Source organism: Dendropsophus ebraccatus, chromosome 4 (assembly GCF_027789765.1).
Source record: "Dendropsophus ebraccatus isolate aDenEbr1 chromosome 4, aDenEbr1.pat, whole genome shotgun sequence".
NCBI lineage: Eukaryota > Metazoa > Chordata > Amphibia > Anura > Hylidae > Dendropsophus > Dendropsophus ebraccatus.
This window is the reverse complement of record NC_091457.1, coordinates 97,004,392-97,024,169: the sequence shown is the minus strand read 5'-3', so window position 1 is coordinate 97,024,169 and position 19,778 is coordinate 97,004,392. Positions and strand designations below refer to the sequence as shown.

At 43.0% G+C, this 19,778-nt stretch overlaps 1 protein-coding gene across 2 annotated transcripts; it reads left to right on the top strand.

Moving 5' to 3' along the window:
- The first annotated feature begins 789 nt into the window (after window positions 1–789).
- LOC138789797 (uncharacterized) lies at window positions 790–18,361 on the top strand. 2 transcript variants are annotated; one of them, XM_069968612.1, is made up of 12 exons: window positions 790–827; window positions 2,743–2,971; window positions 8,048–8,182; window positions 8,864–8,988; window positions 12,101–12,166; window positions 12,265–12,378; window positions 14,391–14,506; window positions 14,592–14,647; window positions 15,176–15,228; window positions 16,847–16,974; window positions 17,755–17,930; window positions 18,046–18,361. In XM_069968612.1, the coding sequence occupies exons 1-12, from the start codon at window positions 796–798 to the stop codon at window positions 18,049–18,051; spliced, it is 1,236 nt and encodes a 411-aa protein (XP_069824713.1). In that variant the 5' UTR covers window positions 790–795; the 3' UTR covers window positions 18,052–18,361. The 2 variants fall into 2 exon arrangements, with proteins under 2 accessions (XP_069824713.1, XP_069824712.1); XM_069968611.1 differs by lacking the exon at window positions 790–827 and having other exon boundaries at window positions 2,513–2,971.
- Window positions 18,362–19,778: the final 1,417 nt, after the last annotated feature.

The window sequence follows — 19,778 nt, the reverse complement described above, 5'->3', positions numbered from 1 at the left end:
CATAGCGTAAACACAAAACCACCCCCAAATAAAAAATATTGCGTTTTATTTTAAATTTCACTGTGCATTTAATTTTTTTCTGGTTTCGCAATATATTTTATGCAAAAATTAAGTCAGCCATTGCAAAGTAGAATTAGTTGCACAAAAAATAAGGGCTCATGTGGGTCTGTAGGTGAAAAAATGCAAGTGCTATGGCCTTTTAAACCCGAGGAGGAAAAAACGAAAATGCAAAAACAAATATATATATATAGCCATGAAGGTTTAACTTTTTGTTTGTATACACACTTGCTTTGGAGAACTTACTGCAGAGATGATCCGTGCTGGCCATAAGAGCTTATACTGTACAGCAGAGAAGACTCTGCTGCCTGTAAGAGCTTATACTGTACAGCAGAGAAGACCCTGCTGCCCGTAAGAGCCTGCACTCTACAGTAGAGAGGACCCTTAATGAGAATGGCGCCTCAGGCAGCAGATTCTCAGGTCCCCGAGGGGACGCAACTTCTGCCCAGTCCTTGGCGCTCTATGTATTCTGCTGCCTTTCTCCCCCTGCACACTGGGACCTGTTCCCTGATGAGCCGCTGACTTTGTGTGCTGTGCATCTAAAACATCAGTCTATATGTGCCTAAAACACCAGTGCCCACAAACTTTATACTGTACACACTTGCCCACATACTTTATACTGTACACACTTGCCTACTTACATCCTGTCACTGTGTCAGGGCAGCAGATGCAGGCGCCTGTCCTCCGCCCCCATAAGCCCCGCCCCCAATTGTAGCTACTCACTACAGAAGTCCCAGCATGTCTTCAGGTGGAGGAATACAGGTTATTAGGTAAGATAAACTCTGCTTCTGCAGTATATATTATGGCACTTGTGAAATATGAGGAATATAAGAAATCTCAGCTGGTCCCTTCTACTTACCAGCCTGCTGCTTCTAGGTACTGTCTGTGTATATTGTATTCTGTATATGTAGTGTGCATACATGTGACTAGGTATATAATAATAATGTGCAGACAAAGGGCATGTTCACACAACGTAAGTTAAGTATTAATCACAGTCAGTGTTGCCAATTTGCATTGTGCTGCAGTTGGAGGGAATCCCGGCCGGAGTGCATACACATAGTATACACTCAGGCCGGGATCGCTAGTGGCCGCACAAAAAACTGACATGTCAGTGCACACAACGGAGCGTGCGGCTCCTGCTGCACTTTCCATTGTGTGCAGCGATGTATTGGGATGCCGGCACACATTGATGTGCCCACATCCCAATTCATCAGAAATGAAGATCATGCAGTAACAGCCATTATGATCTTCTCAAACACCGGTGTTTTACAAAGTGTGAACATGGCCATAAACTGTATAGTCAGAATATATGTTTTAATATCAGCCTTCCAGATGGCCCCAGGAGACACTTACTAGTGAATCTCAGCATATATTAGGTGTTTATTAGGTGTTAGGATGCTAGTTTCTTTATTAAGGGATTACAAAATGAACTCTAAAGCATGCTGGTAACTGCTGGTATATCTATGGTATATGCACTGCAGGGAGTGTCGGACTGGCCCACCAGAGGACCGGAGGATCCTCCGGTGGGCCTCTAGCTTAAGAACCTGCACTTATACTGACTGACATGTTGTTTCTCACTGGTTCTTCATTGGTGGGCCCCCAGGATCATTTCCTTTGCTGGGCCCTAGATACCCCAGTCCATCACTAACTTCAGGTATAATTTTTTGTGCAGTCTATATACTGCAGGTATATATGTGTGCTTGTATACATATGTGTAGTATGCTAATGCATATAAATGTATATATTTAGTTGGAGGGAGGCCACAATTCCGCCTCGTGCAGCAGGAAAGCTAGAATTGGCCCTGCTTACACTCTACAGTAGAGAGGACCCTGCTGGCCATAAGAGCTTACACAGTACAGCAGAAAGAACCCTTCTGGCCATAAGAATTGACACCACTCAACACGAGAGAAGACCCTGCTGACCAAAAGATCTAACACTTGACAGAACAAAGGACCCTATTGACTACAAGAGATTGCATTCTACATTTGCAATCAGTAAAAAGAAGTTTGCTGACCATAAGAACTTAGTCTACAGGATGTAGTACCCAGCTGACCATAAGAACTTACAGTCTACAGGATGTAGTACCCAGCCGACCATAAGAGCTTAAGGGTCTTTTACACAGACTGGTTATCATGCAAAAAAACTGTTAAATCGTTCAAATTTAAGCGTTAATCTTTTGGTGTAAGCACGGCAACGATTAAATGGCGAACGAAAATTTGTTTGTATGTTGTTGATCGCATCTTTTGAGCCAACCTCCTAATTGTTGTTAATCATTCTCAAATCATTTAGTGTAAATGCTTGTCGTTTACAGTATATAGATACGAATGCAATTATGATCATTTACAACTCATGTGTAAGTGTAGTGCAGTGCTGTATGTAATGGGCAGTGTTTTTTTCTGAGTAATGTCCTGACTGGTATATGAGTAACTTCTCGTCCGTACTTTCACTTTTCTTAGGCATTTCTTAGGAAAACATCTGTGCTCTGCATTGATCCTTTATTGTGAAGTCAGAGGATAACTTCCGCGTATACAAATTCTGTACTCGGGAAAGGGTTTGGAGAGCTGTATTGCCAGAGCAGAGTTCAGTAACTCTTAAGTGTCTCTGACACCTGGGAAAGGCTATGGCTTTCATACTTCTGTTTTTCTTTTTGGCATTTCTTTTCATTATAAAATGCTACCTAAACAGGATGCCACCTGACCCCTCAGGAAAGTACCCGACACCAGGACCGTGGTTTTACATCAAGAGGTTCATCTACCTGAGGCTGATACGTCATTCACCGATGAAAAGCACATCATATGGAGCTCTGCGGGAACAAGAAATGCATGGGAACAATAAGTCAGGCAATCCAAGTATTTCTCAGCAATTGTCCACAGGTGACCTAGAGGCTCCACAAAAGCTGGTTGACAATCCTTATGTGAGTATCTGTCATTCTGATATAATAATATATACATTAGATTAAGGTGGCACCCCTCTACGCTGCCAGTTTACCTGTCAATCTTCTGTTCATTCATATCTATTATATATTAATGTGAGCAGACACAAACTTTTTTAGTACCTATAGGACTATGAGGGTTGCCCAGTGTTATAAATGTATGTTTAAGGGCTATAGTTGATGTGACTCTTAGGGCATTTCTTTTATTGTGTGGTGAGATGTGCATGATGAAGTGCTGATCAGCAGAAATCAGAACAGTAACAGCTAGTAAAAGGGAAGGTATTATTTCATAATTTTTTTCTTTTTAAAGTGTACCTGTCATTATAAAAAAAACTTTTGACATGTCATAGAGATGTGTCAAAAGTTTTGATCGGTCTGGGTCTGAGTGTTCAGACCCGTACCAATCGGAAGAGTGGGGAGAGGACCGCAGCTGCAGTTAAAAAAACTAAAGTCTTGCACCATAGGGGCCCTCTATAAGTCTGACTCTCTTATATAATTCAGAGCAGAGAGTCTTCTTCCCACTCTATTTCCCAATCGATACGGGTCTAACCGATCAAAAGTTTTTTTTAATAACAACAGGTACACTTTAAGCCAGTCTGAGCACTTTAGGCTGTGTTTTCATATGTGTTTGAAATGCAATGGAAACCATGTGCCCAGTTCTCCTCCAATAGCCATGCGATGTTGCTGATACTGTAATTCCAGCAGTTCCTGAAAACATGTGGAAACACAGGCTAAAAGATTTTCAGCAGTTTATCACATACTGTCCCCATTGGGGTTTCCCAGTTTAATCTTAGTATGTTTTTTGCAGTGTGAGGGGAAAGTGGAGTACCCAGAGGAAACTTACACAAACACTGGGAGACTATACTAATGTAGTCTTGTTTTAAAGGGTTAAAGATAGCCATACACCTTCAATAACTAATGGCCAATGCATCTGAAAAGTCCAGGGGGGGGGGATCCACAACACAGCAATTTTTCCCCTTAAAACTATTACATTAAATGGGCAGCAAAAAAGCACCATTGGTCTACCCTATAACTCACATAGATTGGAAAGAGAAAGGTGAACCAACAGATTCATATAAGCTGTGTTCAAGCATAAAGAGAAAATGGAGCCCGTGCACCAAATTGAAGAGGTTTTACAAGCAAAACAGCAACATTTTAATACAGATCTATGGAGAAAATATGCACCAATATAGGTGTAAAGCCAATATAAAAAAATGCATTTCAAAGCCATCGATAGCCTTTATCTACTGATACGTAGTTCAGGGAAATGTAGTGTAGTTTCTATTTTTTAACAAAGGAGTATAGTTCCCAGAATAGAGAAGTTACTAGAGCAGAGAGTACAAAGCAGTCATTCTCTATGGGGCGTCGGACTCATCTTTGGGAGCGCACGCACAGCTTCGGACGGAGATATCTCATCGGCGGGAGCGGGTCCAGGAGCGGGACTTCTGGGAAGCGGTGAGTATATGAGTCTGCATCTGGGGGTTGGCTGGGCTCTGTCCCGGCACGGGGGTGGGGGGGGGGGGTAGTTGACAGGTCTCCTTTAAAGGAAATGTGTCATCAAATTTTTAAATCAAGATTTAATAGTCATAATCATTATTTACGGCTGTCATTATGAAGAGACAGATATCTTTTCGATGGCTGCCCACAAAGATGGCTGTGAAATCCCATTATGGGAACATAGCCTCAGATGATGGAATATTGAGAGGTAAAGCTTCTGTTAATAAAAGCTTCTGGTAATACCTTTGTAGCCTGATAGCTTATTATACTCCTGTAGTGTGCATAGAGAGTAAGGAGGACTTCATCTACAAATAGGGAAATTGTAAACTCTCTGTCTCCCACTATAACACCTTTGATGTCAGGATGTTAGCAGCTAAGGGCTTAATACACAAAGCAAAAAAGAGGGTTGATAAGGGAATCTTTGCCTAATTCTATGGAAATTAAAAGGGTCCTAGAGGGAAGTGTGAGTAAACCTGACTGCAACAGAAGGATGTGAGTAAATAACTGATAATAGTGCCAAGAAGTGATCCAAGAGCAGCAAACATTAAAAGACAGCCTTAAAGGAGAAGTCCGGCGATTCCTAAAAGCCAGCAGCCTGTAGGGGAAAAAGGAAACTGATTACAAGTTGCCTCTCCTCATGCCTGAGGTGAGCAGGAGGACTGGCCGCGGCACCCCCACTGGAAAATGTCCCGGCTGATGGACTGGCTGGTCAGCCAATCAGTGACTTAAACAGCATCCTGCCCCTTTCACTGATTGGCTGATGGGCTTTCCATTAGCCCAGCCGTGATTTGGAACCCTGGAGCCCAGCGGGGGTCCCAAAATCGGTCCAGTCACTCACTGCGGGCACAGGGAGGGCTAAGTTCCTACTTGTAATCACTTTCACCCCCCCCTCCCCCTGTAGGCTGCCGGCTTTTAGAAATCACCAGACTTCTCCTTTAAGGCCCTATTACACAAAGCGATTATTGGCCTTAATGCTTGTAGTGCAGCACACAGGGGGTCTATATACAACTGGGGCACCACACAGGAGGTCTATATACTTCTGGGGGAGCAGACGGGGGGTCTATATACTACTGGGGGAAGCAAACAAGGGGTATATACTACTGGGGGCAGGACACAAGGGGTATATACTATTGGGGGCAGCACACAAGGAGTATATATTACTGGTGGTAGACAATAAATAACCAACACCGCACTACTAGAGTAGTATATCAGTCCATGCACATCCAGCGGATTCCACTAAATCCGATATACAACAGCAATACTTATAGGAAGATGTGTCTAATGTGCGAGAAATACCTTAAAGTTGCAGCTTTTCAGTGTTCACTCCACGAGATCAAGGAGAATACTCACACAGATGCGAACTTTTTGCGTAAATTTATTTTTCATTACACCGGTATCTCGTACAGGACTAAATCCAATGCTCACAGGCGCATGAGGAAGGAGGAGCCTGTCCTCCGAAACGTCCGCCGCGAGGTTGGATGGTTTGGACTGAGAGTGGAACACGCCAGCCTGTGAGCATTGGATTTAGTCCTGTACGAGATACCGGTGTAATGAAAAATAAATTTACGCAAAAAGTTCGCATCTGTGTGAGTATTCTCCTTGATCTCGTGGAGTGAACACTGAAAAGCTGCAACTTTAAGGTATTTCTCGCACATTAGACACATCTTCCTATAAGTATTACTGGTGGTAGCGCACAAGGGGTATATACTACTGGGGCAACACACAGAGGTCTATTGTTTTGGAACGCGTGTCGAGGGGGGGCCCCAGACATAACTTCGCTTGGGGCCCCAGAAATGCCAAGACCGCCCCTGGTAGTGCTGTGTTATAAGAGTGGTGGAAGCAGACTGCCGCTGACTTCAATGAGCAGCCAGTGTACGAGTAGGCTGGCCTCGTGGCCAGGTGCCCTGACCTGCTGCAGATTTTTCCTCAAAAGCTACTAGCAAGTGATTATAGCCTGCTGAAAACTTAAAGGGGTATTTTGCCCAGACATAACTTCTCATATGTTGCTGCCCATGGTGAGACCAGAGGGGCATCCACAGGTCTGTAGAAATCCTGCACTTGTGCATTAACATCACTGATACAGCAGCTTGCTAGTGTAGCTATCTGAGAACATTTACAGCAGGGGAGTCATGTTAGTATTTCCTAAAAGAAGTAGCTACCGGGCCAGTGGACCAGTGGACCTGGGGGCCAGGGAACACACCCAGTGCACCACATCAGTAAGTTGCATATTGTTTTTTTTTAACTATATTTTCAAATGGAGCAATGGATTGGGGTAAGAAAGCCCTATAATCACATATCACCAGGTTTCTATAAATGTGTGTGTGTTGTATGAATTTGCCATTTGTTTTCTTTGAAACAAATGGAAGAGATGTTGCTGGGCTTATATATATATTTTTTCCAGTGATGCTTAGCTTTTCGTAAACTTTCTGTGAATCACTCACTCTGCTTTCTAAGGAGAACTGAGCAGAGACAATGGGACACAGCGCTTAAAGTGACACTGTCACCCCCTTTTGTGCATTCTGACATCTCTACACAGGTGTAAAGGGTAAATTTAGCAGTTTTCACACCTTTTTATATCATATGTCATGGTGCTTGTTCAAGTAAAAAGTGATCTTTTATAAATGACAGATTGTGTTAAGTGGGCGGGGCCTTGTGGCATTAGCGACACATGGCCCCGCCCACAATGCCACAGTTGGCCCAGCCTCCTTGGTGGCCATTGGTGGGCCGACCTAGAGGGGGTGGGGCCTAGACCTTTAGCCCAGACTGTTCCAATGGCTGGTGAGGGGGCAGGGCCAACGGTGGCGTTGTGGGCTGGGCTAAGTGGCGGTAATGCAGCGAGGCTCCGCCCACTTAACATAATCTGCAGTTGATAAAAGATCACTTTTAAACAAGCACCATGACGTATGATAAAAAATAAGGTATGAAAACTGCTAAATTTACCCTTTACACCTGTGTAGAGATGTCAGAATGCACAAAGGGGGTGACAGTGTCACTTTAACTGAGTTAATCATAACTTTCAGAAACATTGTAATATATCTTACCAGACAAATATGCTTCCTTGTCCTGTTATGTAGCATCACATTTTTGTATGTGCTCAGTATCTGATTCATACTACTGACCTCTTTGTATAATAATATAACTACTATAACACTGCTTCTATGTACTAGAAAATAACTACTATAATACTGCCCCCTATAAACAAGAATATAAGACTATACAGATGCACAAGGATATCCACATATTTCTGCACATTTTTGCTTTTGTATTTTTCTCCCATCTTTGCGCAGAATAGCCCCATGCACTGGAAATAATCCACATCCCGGCTCATTTCTCATCCGAAATAAGTGACTTTTCACCTATTCAAATGTATTTGAAACATTCACCAGACACATATGTAATGCAGTTCACAGTGTGAACAACACCATGTATTCCATTGAAAACAATTCACTGTATATTGAATGTGCGGTCTAATACTGCCCTCTTTTGTACAAGTATAACATTACTATAATACTGCCCCCTATATATTTATGGTAACTAGTACTGCTTTTCTTTCCCTTCCAGGCTATAGATTCTGCTTACTTCACAGCCTTCTCTGAGGTTGAAAAAAGTTTTATCATCACTCGTGTCGCCAGGAGACCAGGGAACTGCAGTGAAGTTTGGCTCTTTATGAGGGTGGATGGAATTGGGGATTTTGAGGTAAGTCTATAATGTTGTATATATTACTGCCAGTATGGTTATTGTTCATAATGTATAGAGGTATTATTTAGACATAATATGGCAGTATTATTTTATGTATTCTTCTGTTATATTACACTAAAAACCATCTAAAAACAATTGTAGCAAACATAGAAAATATAAAAAGAAGAGATACAGCTCACCATGAAGTGGATGGAGTGACAGCAGGCAGGATTTGGTAAAGGAGGGTGCTCGATCTTCAGGGCGTTGGCCAGACGCCGCATGCAAGGTATAGCTGGAAGGAAGTAGTGTGGAAGACGGCACTCCTGGACGTAGATACTAAAATATAACTTTTATTCGTGCATATTAAAACATTAAGGTGAGCATAGCAGGACCTACGCGTTTCGCGCTACTGCGCTTAATCATGATTAAGCGCAGTAGCGCGAAACGCGTAGGTCCTGCTATGCTCACCTTAATGTTTTAATATGCACGAATAAAAGTTATATTTTAGTATCTACGTCCAGGAGTGCCGTCTTCCACACTACTTCCTTCCATCTAAAAACAATGGCAGCCCTACTTTGCCATACTGTAAGACCCCATTTTCTATAGGTCAAGTCTCCTGGTGGGGATGGATATAAAGAAACTGTCTACAATGTAGCAGATAAGGTAAATTCTTTTATATAGGTTTTTTTTTTGCTATAGTTACCTGAACACCCTATCACTCTCTTGGCGACTGAGGTAAACAACAGCTGGATCGCTGGGGGTCTTACGATGACGTGTGTGCAACCATACCAGAAATGGAGGATTTCTTTTGATGGTCAATTAAGGTAGATGTCACCTTCTGTCTGCCCTTCTATGGGATTGGGGGATTATCAGAGCTGTGTGGAAAAATGTAAATTCTGCTTCCCTTGCCCTCTTATGAACATGACAAAGCACTGAAGACCCTGGCCTCTTATGATAATGACATAGCACAAGAGACCCCCAACTTTATGATAATAACACTGCACTGCAGACCCCCGCTCTCTTATTATAATGAGATCACTCTGTTCATCCTCAGTCGTTAGTTACGATTGTTACTGCAATTGTCACTACCATTGTTTACTCCTTCTGATCACAGCAAAAGAACAAACAATACGTACAATTAGCGAATTTTTTTGCAGATATGTAGAGAACGATCAGCAAAGGTTAACAATGATATTATGGTTAGCTTCAAAGATGTGATCAACGACACAAATGATTTTTCAATCGTCCACCCAAAACAATTATTGTTTACATTCGAATGATATAGCGATTTTTCGCATGATAATCACCCCATGTAATATGGCCTTTACTTGTAGTTTCTCCATTTTCCAACTGCTGGGTGTAGACTGATGATTGTAGCCTTTTTAGCCCTTTTTAGCTCTCAATTGGCCAGGTCTGTTGAGAAGTTCATCAAATCCTTGATTGCAACAAAGTCCTTGTACCCTCACTCTTATCTTTGCTGACTCGTAGTATGGTCCTCCACTAGCAGTCACTTAAAGAAGCAGTTCAAAAAAACGTTTATTGCCCCCCCCCCTCCGGTAGCCGCTGCCACATATACCCATCATAGCTGATCGGTGTCCTGCGGTGCGGCTTCGTTCTGGTCCTGCGGCGCCATTCAAATCCGGTGCACGCTCACATCCACCTCTGCAGTGACTCCTCTTCTCTGTCCTGTCATTATACGCCGGATCTCACACACTTCCATGCATTCTCTATGGAAGCGCGTAACTTCCGGCGTTCAATTACAAGGCAGAGAAGAGGAGTCACTGCAGAGGCGGATGTGAGCGCGCGTCAGATTTAAACGCCGCCTCAAGACCAGAATGAAGCCGCACCAATCAGCTGTGAGTTTATGTGCCAACGGCTACCGTGTGTGTGGGTGTGTGTGTGTGTGTGTGTGTGTGTGGGCAATAAAAGTTTTTTATGAACTGCTTCTTTAAGGCCCTATTACACAGAACAATTATCAGACGTATTCGGATGATATGGGCCAACTGCCGCTATCCTCTATGGACTGTCTGGATGATCTAGCGATCACATGGGCAGCCCCCCCCCCCCCCACAGCTCCCTGCGCCCCCTCCTGCACTTACCAGCTCGCTACCGCAGGGGGCGGGGGGCAGCGCTTGTTTGCTCCTCACAGTCGCCCTATGTTACAGGGGCTTTAGGTTGGATTTAGATAGTAAGGTCATCTTGAGCCCTGGATTAGTAGAACCCCTTGGATAAAACATTTAATCCTGGATCTTTAGCTGTGTTTACTGAGGTATAAGTTCATGAGGCGCAGGCTTTCAGTAGGCTGTCCACTCTGCACTTGTCCTCCTAAATCTCACCTTACACTCTCTATTCTCCACTGACTAGACCAGGGCCGTTTCTTGCACCACGCGGGCCAGGCCACCGCACAGGGCGCCGAAAGTTGGGGGCGCCAGGAGCAATACAAACCCCCTCTGTTCCCCCCGTCTCTCCCTCAGCTCCTCATCTCAACACTGCCCCCCACCTGTTCCGCCGTCTCAGGTCATGCTTGCCCCCAAACTCCCCACCCCAGACCCAAGCATGCTGCCCCCCCCCACCAGATCGCACTGGTCTCCCCACATTGCCCCCTGGTCTCCAGGCCGCTCAGTGTCGCTCGCACCGGCACGGACCTCCGCAGTTACTGAGATGTCAGGAAGCCAGCAGGCGCAGTGATGTGACATCATCGCACCTGCTGCTGCCTACCCTGGCCTCTTATAGTAATGAAATGACTGTCTACCCTGGCCTCTTAAAGTAGTGAAGTTACTGTCTACCCTGGACTCTTATGATATTAAGATGACTGTCTACCCTGGCTTCTTATAATATTCAGATGTCTGTCTACCCTGGCCTCTTATAGTAATAAAACGACTGCCTACCCTGGCCTCTTATAATAATGAAACGACTGCCTACCCTGGCCTCCTATGATATTGAAATGACTGCCTACCCTGGCCTTCTATAGTATTCAGATGACTGCCTACCGTGGCCTCTTATAGTAATAAAACGACTGCCTACCCTGGCCTCCTATGATATTGAAATGACTGCCTACTCTGGCCTACTAAGATAATGAAATGACTGCCTACCCTGGCCTCCTAAGATAATGAAATGACTGCCTACCCTGGCCTCCTAAGATAATGAAATGACTGCCTACCCTGGCCTCCTAAGATAATGAAATGACTGCCTACCCTGGCCTCCTAAGATAATGAAATGACTGCCTACCCTGGCCTCCTAAGATAATGAAATGACTGCCTACCCTGGCCTCCTAAGATAATGAAATGACTGCCTACCCTGGCCTCCTAAGATAATGAAATGACTGCCTACCCTGGCCTCCTAAGATGATGAAATGACTGCCTACCCTGGCCTCCTAAGATAATGAAATGACTGCCTACCCTGGCCTCCTAAGATAATGAAATGACTGCCTACCCTGGCCTCCTAAGATAATGAAATGACTGCCTACCCTGGCCTCCTAAAATAATGAAATGACTGCCTACCCTGGCCTCCTAAGATAATGAAATGACTGCCTACCCTGGCCTCCTAAGATAATGAAATGACTGCCTACCCTGGCCTCCTAAGATAATGAAATGACTGCCTACCCTGGCCTCCTAAGATAATGAAATGACTGCCTACCCTGGCCTCCTAAGATAATGAAATGACTGCCTACCCTGGCCTCCTAAGATAATGAAATGACTGCCTACCCTGGCCTCCTAAAATAATGAAATGACTGCCTACCCTGGCCTCCTAAGATAATGAAATGACTGCCTACCCTGGCCTCCTATGATAATGAGATGTTATGATCATGAAATAGCTGGCTAGCCTGCCCTCTGCACGCTGTTCTGCCCTGGTCTTCTTTGTGACAAGTACCTTTTAAAATGGTGAAAAATCATTTTATAATTGTAAAAACCATTTTCTGAAATATCTTACTTTCAGGAAGGGACCTTTCCAACATGTTAGAAAAGGTGGCGACGTGAGTGTGCACGTGAAGTTCTCGATGCTGTATGTAAAATATATTATTGGTTTGGGTAACTACGGGTCCAAATATATGCCAGATTTATAGTAAATGTATATTCAATCACTTTGTGTCTCCCTTGCAGCTGGTCGGCTACCACTGATGTTTTTGACTTTGACAGTGACTTTCATCCTAACACGGCTGCAGAGGCAATGGCTTTGGAGCCACTAACGCTAGAATTTTTAACAGCAGTAAAAAAGTAAGATTCAAGAAAATATGAAGGGGCAAGGAGGAGGGCATTAAAAAAAAGAAGGGCTGAGTAAGAATATCGTAAAGGCCCTAGTACACATACAGATTTAAACTGTGCGCACTTTGTAAGAGACCACCCGTTCCGTGACCCAGCCGGGTCATGGAATGGCCGGTCTCTGAAAAGATCCTCTTTTCCGCTCTGAAAAGATCTTTCGGCCACAGAGTTCTGATGCGGGCGCATCCGTGCACGCCCACATCAGAACTCCCCACAGCACACAATAGAGTGAGCTGCCGGAGCCAGACAGCTTATTAACACACACTACAAAGTTATATAACTTTGTAATGTTTGTTAATTTAGCAGAAAAAGAAAAACGCTGCACTACCACTTTAGGATGCAGTCACACATCCAGGATCTGCTGCAGAAGAATGCATTTAGTTACATTGATACTGTATCTGCAAATCTGCAGCAGATCCTGGATGTGTGACTGCATCCTTAGGTCCCATTCACACATCAGTAACCCTGTCTGTAATTGCAGACCTGCAACTGTGGACAGGAATACGAATATGTTTCAGTAACTGTCCCCATTTGCAAGGACCCCCTGATTCGCATAGGTGACACGGACGCACAATTGCTTAATCATTTTTTTGTGGCACAGATCATGTCCCCAAAGAGGTTCGGTACAGATGTGTATAGGGCCTTATGAACTGCGTGTGTGAAAGGGGCCATTATGTCACATGATACATCTGAATATAACAATTTTTAGGATCCAATTTGCACCACATGATGGAATAATGTGCCAGTTTGGGTCTATTATAAAGAACCAGACACTTTCTAGAGCAACATAAAAAGGTTTATAAGTGTAGATCTACTTTCTATGTTAAAAAGAGGGACATGTAAGGGGCAAAGAGGAACAGAGGGACATGGGTCAAAAGTAGGGACTGTCCCTCCAAAAGAGGGACACTTGGGAGGTATGCACACTAACCCAGCTGCCCCAACACTGCTATATGAACCGCTGCTTCCCTACCCCTTTTTCCTCACCTTGCAAGACCTCATAAGCAGGTGCTCTCTCTGTAACATTCAGTCTTTTTTGAATTTCCATATGGACTGTAATTCGCTGTACCTGTCTATAACTTTCAAAATCTAAATCAACAGTAGGTTGAAATATTGTAACCTGAAGCCATTGTAAGTTGAGGGAACACTGTATACATAATCTGTTACTGTCATTTAAAGACCAGAATTGTTGATTTTTATATGTCACATCATATACTATAAATAAATAAATAAATAAATGAAAAGAAAACAAAAGGTCTCATACATCCCAAAATGCTACAGATAAAAACTACAGATCATGCTGCAAAAAATCGCCCCTTACAGTGCCATAGATGGAAAAACAAAAAGTTCCAGGGGTCAGCTTAATAAAGAAATTAGAAGTATAATAATATGTGTTTAAAAAAAAAAAAAGTTTACATTTTTATGAGCTATATAAATTGGGTATCTTAATACAGATAATGTGTCACTGCAAAGAGTACAGTTTCCTCTGCAAAAAAAAGCCTTTATATTACTTTGTAGATGAAAAATTAAAGACTTTATATTACTTTGTAGATGGAAAATTAAGAGAGCTATGGCTTTTAGAATGCGAGAAGGAATAAATTTAAATGGAAAAACTAAAATTGAGGATTAAACCCATCTTTCTTATATACATCGCCTTTAAATGTAATCATTTTGCTAACATGATAGTAAAACCATAACTGTTATTACTGCAATCATTTTTAGAACTACTATTGCTACTACTATGACTGCTACCAGTACTACTACCACTACTACCACTACGGTAACCACTATTTGTACTACTACTCTCATTAGCACAGATACAGTATTACAACAACTGAAACAATACTGTAATTGCAGCCGTCTTTATTACTACTACTAATAGCACTCCAATCCTAGTTTCACAGCTTCTGATGCCGTTGCTTGCTGTTGGTATTTTTCTCTATCGTTATTTCTTTGTTGCCTCTTTGCAGATCTAAGAATGAGCACTGTCGCTACGAGCAGTGGGGCAGCCTCCTGGCTGAGGTGTCGATCGGTGGTGACGCAGAACGCCGGATGTCCTTCAGTGGGATCCGCAGCCATTCCTATGGTACCACCACCACCATCATTCTCTGAATGTGTACATATCAAACTCATTAGGATCATGTGATGACAGGGTTCCCTTTCTCCTGTAGGTGTAAGGAACTGGATGGATTTCCACAGATATGTCATGTTTTTAATGCAATTTGAGGTGAGGGGGATAATGGGTCCCTGAAGCCGGATATACAAATTTCATTCATCCCATTCACTGCAGTGTATTATCTGTAATAAATAAACCAGTGACCAAAGTAAAAGTGGAATGCTCCAGTAGTCTGGAAGTTACAATTAGGCTGGGTTTGCATGATGCATTTTTTTTCGCATTTTTGTTGCATTTTGAAGGTCAGTAAAAAAAAAGACCTATTGCAAAAACCACATGCATTTTAACTGCTACTTGACAAGACTTTGCAATGCAGTTATTAGCAGGGAAGTTTACAAGTGCAATATTTATCATGTGTTACCTGTGTCACAAAGTCAATAACCACATTGCATAACCAAAGCAATTTGCATAAAAAAAGTATTCTGATTTTGCAAGCATTCATTCCCTGACTTTCAATGTACAATAAAAATGTGAAAACAATGTAATGTGTGAACCAGGCCTGTGTAGAGACTGACATGCAGAGCTCCTCAGTGAAGGAACATTCTATATCCTAATCCGAATTCTGTTCTTACTTTTCTGTAGAATGGGATGTCTGTGCACCTCAACATTATCAGCCTCCCTAAAACCACCAGACAGTAAGTACAAATGGCAACTCATCAATCACAGTGTAAAGCACCCACCTGTCAGAAAATCTAATCATCACCTCTGGTTACATACACTTATGTAAGGCCTCATTCCCACGTCGTAAGACAGCGGACATTCTGTGACACGGCCGTGTCACAGAACAGCCGCTGTCTGTGAAGTTCATTTTGCATCCCGTTCGTACTGCAGTATTGGCTGGATAAACATCACTTTTTTGAATTAGAATGTTCCAATTAACCATAGCAGACACCATAGCAGGCAATGTAAAGTGCGTCCGGAGCCACACTTTACATTCTCTGCACAGTCAATTTTGTGTGGCCGCTATTCAATGAATGGCGGATGCACAAAATTGACACATACATGGAATTCCAGCCGGATTGTATACAGTGGGGGACATTTACAAAGCCTCCGCCCGAGGAATACGCCAGGGAGAAGGTGCAGATTTGCCCCTTCTCCCTGGGGTACGCCTCCCGTACTGATGGGAGGGCTGGGGGAGTTTGAGGGGGGGGCGGTATAAAGCGGGGAGGAGGCGCGGGATTTACGCCTGATTGCTGGAAGCAGGTGCAGATTTAGTACACTGGGCGCAGGGGGCGAGGCCTAATATAAATCTTTATAAATCCCCCCCAGTGTGTATACACTCCGGCCGGGATTCCATAGTAATAAAAGCAATCGGCCGCTGTCATTAAATAATGTCCGTTGTTTAATGAATTTATACATTCCGTGAACTTTGTAATATATGTTTTTTGTAGCAGAATTTTTTTCAATTAAGGATTTTAAAGTAAATAATAAATAATAATAAATTGCTGTTTTTTTTTAATTCATCATTGTTTTGCTGTCAGTGAATGACGTAAATTTTAAGAAATATTTCCCCCATGGATTTCCAGAAGGTTATAGAATAAGCCATTGCTCAATTAGGCTATGTTCACACTTTGTAAGACACCGGCCGTTCCGTGACCGGCTGGGTCATGGAACGGCCGCTGTCAGAAAAGATCATCCAGGCTGATACTGCAGTACCGGCCAGATGATCTTTTCTGCCGCTGAATTCGGATGCAGGGGCATCCGTGCGTGCCAGAGTCCAAATTCCACACTGCCCACAATGGAGCATGCGGCCGGAGCCGCACGCTCCATTGTGTGAACTGACAGGTGAACTGACATGTCAGTTTCTTGTGGCACTGCTAGGGATCCCGGCTGGAGTGTATATTATGTGTATACACTCCAGCCGGGATTCCTTAGAAGGCAGCACTATGTAATTTCCGCAGTAATCACGGCCGTTGTAACAACGGCCGTGATTACTACAGAACTTACATAGTGGGAACATAGCCTTATTATGCTTTATTTGGATGATACCGATGTGACCCAGGATCTGATGTTCTTTTCATGAATTAAGAGGACACCATACTTTCTTAGTGACTTACCCATAGGGGGCAGTCAGTGTAAGGTGTTTCTAATTTACTTCCTAAATCTGTTTCCTGCACTTATGTTGATGGGATTTTAAATCAGAAAGGTGCCCTCGTGTTTCTTATCGTTTCCTGTCTACTGATTTTTTTCACCCATTCTTATTATTTCCCTTAGTGCTTATAGTTTATACTTTGTTTTTACTTTTGTTTTTAGTTTCATTACAGGTTATGTATTTTTTCCTGATGGTAAGAAGGCTGGGATTGAATGGTCTGATGCTCACCTCTTAAACCTGGCCGATGACCACGTCATTGAGGAACATTACCGGATCTGTTTTACTGCTGGTGGGTCATCTCACATGGTGCCTCCTACATCACGCCATAGTGCCATAGTGGTAGTCATGCAGCATTTTTGGGGGACACTGTGGCTGTGTGGAATATTTTGTCTGTCTGTTGTCAGAGGGGGAGGGGTACTGTGAGTGTTAGGGGCCTTTTACGCAGGCTAATTATTGTCAAGTAGCATTGCTAGAATGCTCCTTTGATCAATAATCTGCCCATGTAAAAGTGTCAGTGATCAGCCTATGAGCGGGAAAGTGCCCTATCCTCGGCTGGTCGCATGTTTTATGACACACTTTAATATATCCCTATCAGCTGCACATCCCCCTACACAACTCTGTAATGTCTTAGAGTGCCTTTACACAGAGAGATTTATCTGACAGATTTTTGAAGCCAAAGCCAGGAACAGACTATAGACAGAGAACAGGTCATAAAGGAAAGACTGAGATTTCTACTCTTTTCAAATCCATTTCTGGCTTTGGCTTAAAAAAAGCTGTCAGATAAATCTCTCTGTAAAGGCACCCTTAGGGCACGATTAAGAAGAGAAAGCGAGTGCTGACCTGTCAGCTCATCACTCATGCAGCAGATCGTCGTTATTACGATTGAGATTTTTCAACCACTTGAAAGACCATGATCAGCTGACATTGTGCATGTTGGCTGCTCGTGGTCTTTTTAACAGGCCCTATTCCACCAAACGATTATCAGGCAGAGCGGCCGGTAGTCAGACAAGTGAAGCCGATAATTGTTTGGTGTAATAGGGTTCTTATTCATCAGATTCTTTTCCTTTAGGAGGTCAAACATTTGAGGTCTCAGCGACTCTTGACTCTAAGAACAGTCCCCTTATTTACAACCCTTCCCTGAATTCTTCATCAAAGCCAACTGCTGGAATTACCCATGAATGCATTGCCACCTTCAGGGTGGGCACAGGTGGCAGGGGATGGGGCCTGGTTGAATTCTTCTATGGGGTAAGAGTATTTTAAGGGACTATTTTAAGGAATACAGTTATTGACTTTGCTGTTGTTACCTTTTTTTTAGCCTTTCACATATTAAGGGCTGATTTTTTTCCCATTTGTTCTGCAGGGATAAGAAATGTGCATCCTCTGGTCCCTCACCTTGCAGCTCACAGCAGATTTGTTTTTATATCTGGAAAAAAACTTAAGTGTCAATCCAGCAGGAGGCTCAGGGGTTAAGGTCATGTTTTGCTGAAGATTAAACATAGGGTTGTAACTTAGAATAGTCAAATACGCTAAATAAATCACAACAACATAAAGATTACCAATTATACATTTAACATATCCCATGGAAACAGAGTAGGATGCTGCCAATCATGTTGGCAGGCACTACGTAGGAAAGGTATTTTATGCATTTTCCACATCGCAGGGTCACCTTGCCCGCAAACCCCATGATGTTGAAGGGGTAAGTGTAATCTCACAGTGGTTGATAATAATAATAATAATAATAATAATAATAATAATAATAATAATAATAATAATAATTGCAATCAATATTGGCATAGAATTATCAATGTATGTATAGTAGAAACTGGTGTAAAAATGGTGGGTCACCCTGCGATCAATACCTTTTGACATGCCTGATGACACGTCAAAAGTTATTTACAATGACAGTGATTATTTAATAACTTTGGGCCAATTTCTTTACTTTGGCATTTGCATAAGTGACATATAATGCAACAAATTTGCAGTCCTGGATGGCATCTGTGCTTATATATGGATGTATAGATGTACTGATGTATGGTGCCATCTAGTGGATCTGTGAGGGATAAAATGCTGCACAGCATAAAATATCTGCAATTTCTGAATAAATCATCATTATAATTATTAATATTATAATTATTATCTAGTATTATAGTCATCAGCACATTAGAGACATGACCATGGCAGTCTAACAAAATACATTTACTTCTCTCATGGGGCAAGTTCCATTAATAATGTATAAGGGAGCGGCTAATAATGCAGTCACCCAATATAATTACTTTAGTACCTAGATGGAATTTAGAGGAACCCTCTTCTATTGGCTAGGCAAAATATTGCCCTTTCCGAGTGCCAGTCTACAAGTTGATTATTAAAACCATTTAGAAAGGCAGTTTCTGGGAGTCAGTGGCTGCACAAACTTTCCCTGCATCATTTGTGTGGCTATACACTCACCGGCCACTTTATTAGGTACACCATGCTAGTAACGGGTTGGACCCCCTTTTGCCTTCAGAACTGCCTCAATTCTTCGTGGCATAGATTCAACAAGGTGCTTGGATCCATGCTTTCATGTTGTTGACGCCAAAATTCTGACCCTACCATCCGAATGTCGCAGCAGAAATCAAGACTCATCAGACAAGGCAACGTTTTTCCAATCTTCTACTGTCCAATATCGATGAGCTTGTGCAAATTGTAGCCTCAGTTTCCTGTTCTAAGCTGAAAGGAGTGGCACCCGGTGGGGTCTTCTGCTGCTGTAGCCCATCTGCCTCAAAGTTGGACGTACTGTGCGTTCAGAGATGCTCTTCTGCCTACCTTGGTTGTAACGGTTGGCTATTTGAGTCACTGTTTCCTTTCTATCAGCTCGAACCAGTCTGCCCATTCTCCTCTGACCTCTGGCATCAACAAGGCATTTCCTCCCACAGAACTGCCGCTCACTAGATGTTTTTTCTTTTTCGGACCATTCTGTGTAAACCCTAGAGATGGTTGTGCGTGAAAATCCCAGTAGATCAGCAGCTTCTGAAATACTCAGACCAGCCCTTCTGGCACCAACAACCATGCCACGTTCAAAGGCACTCAAATCACCTTTCTTCCCCGTACTGATGC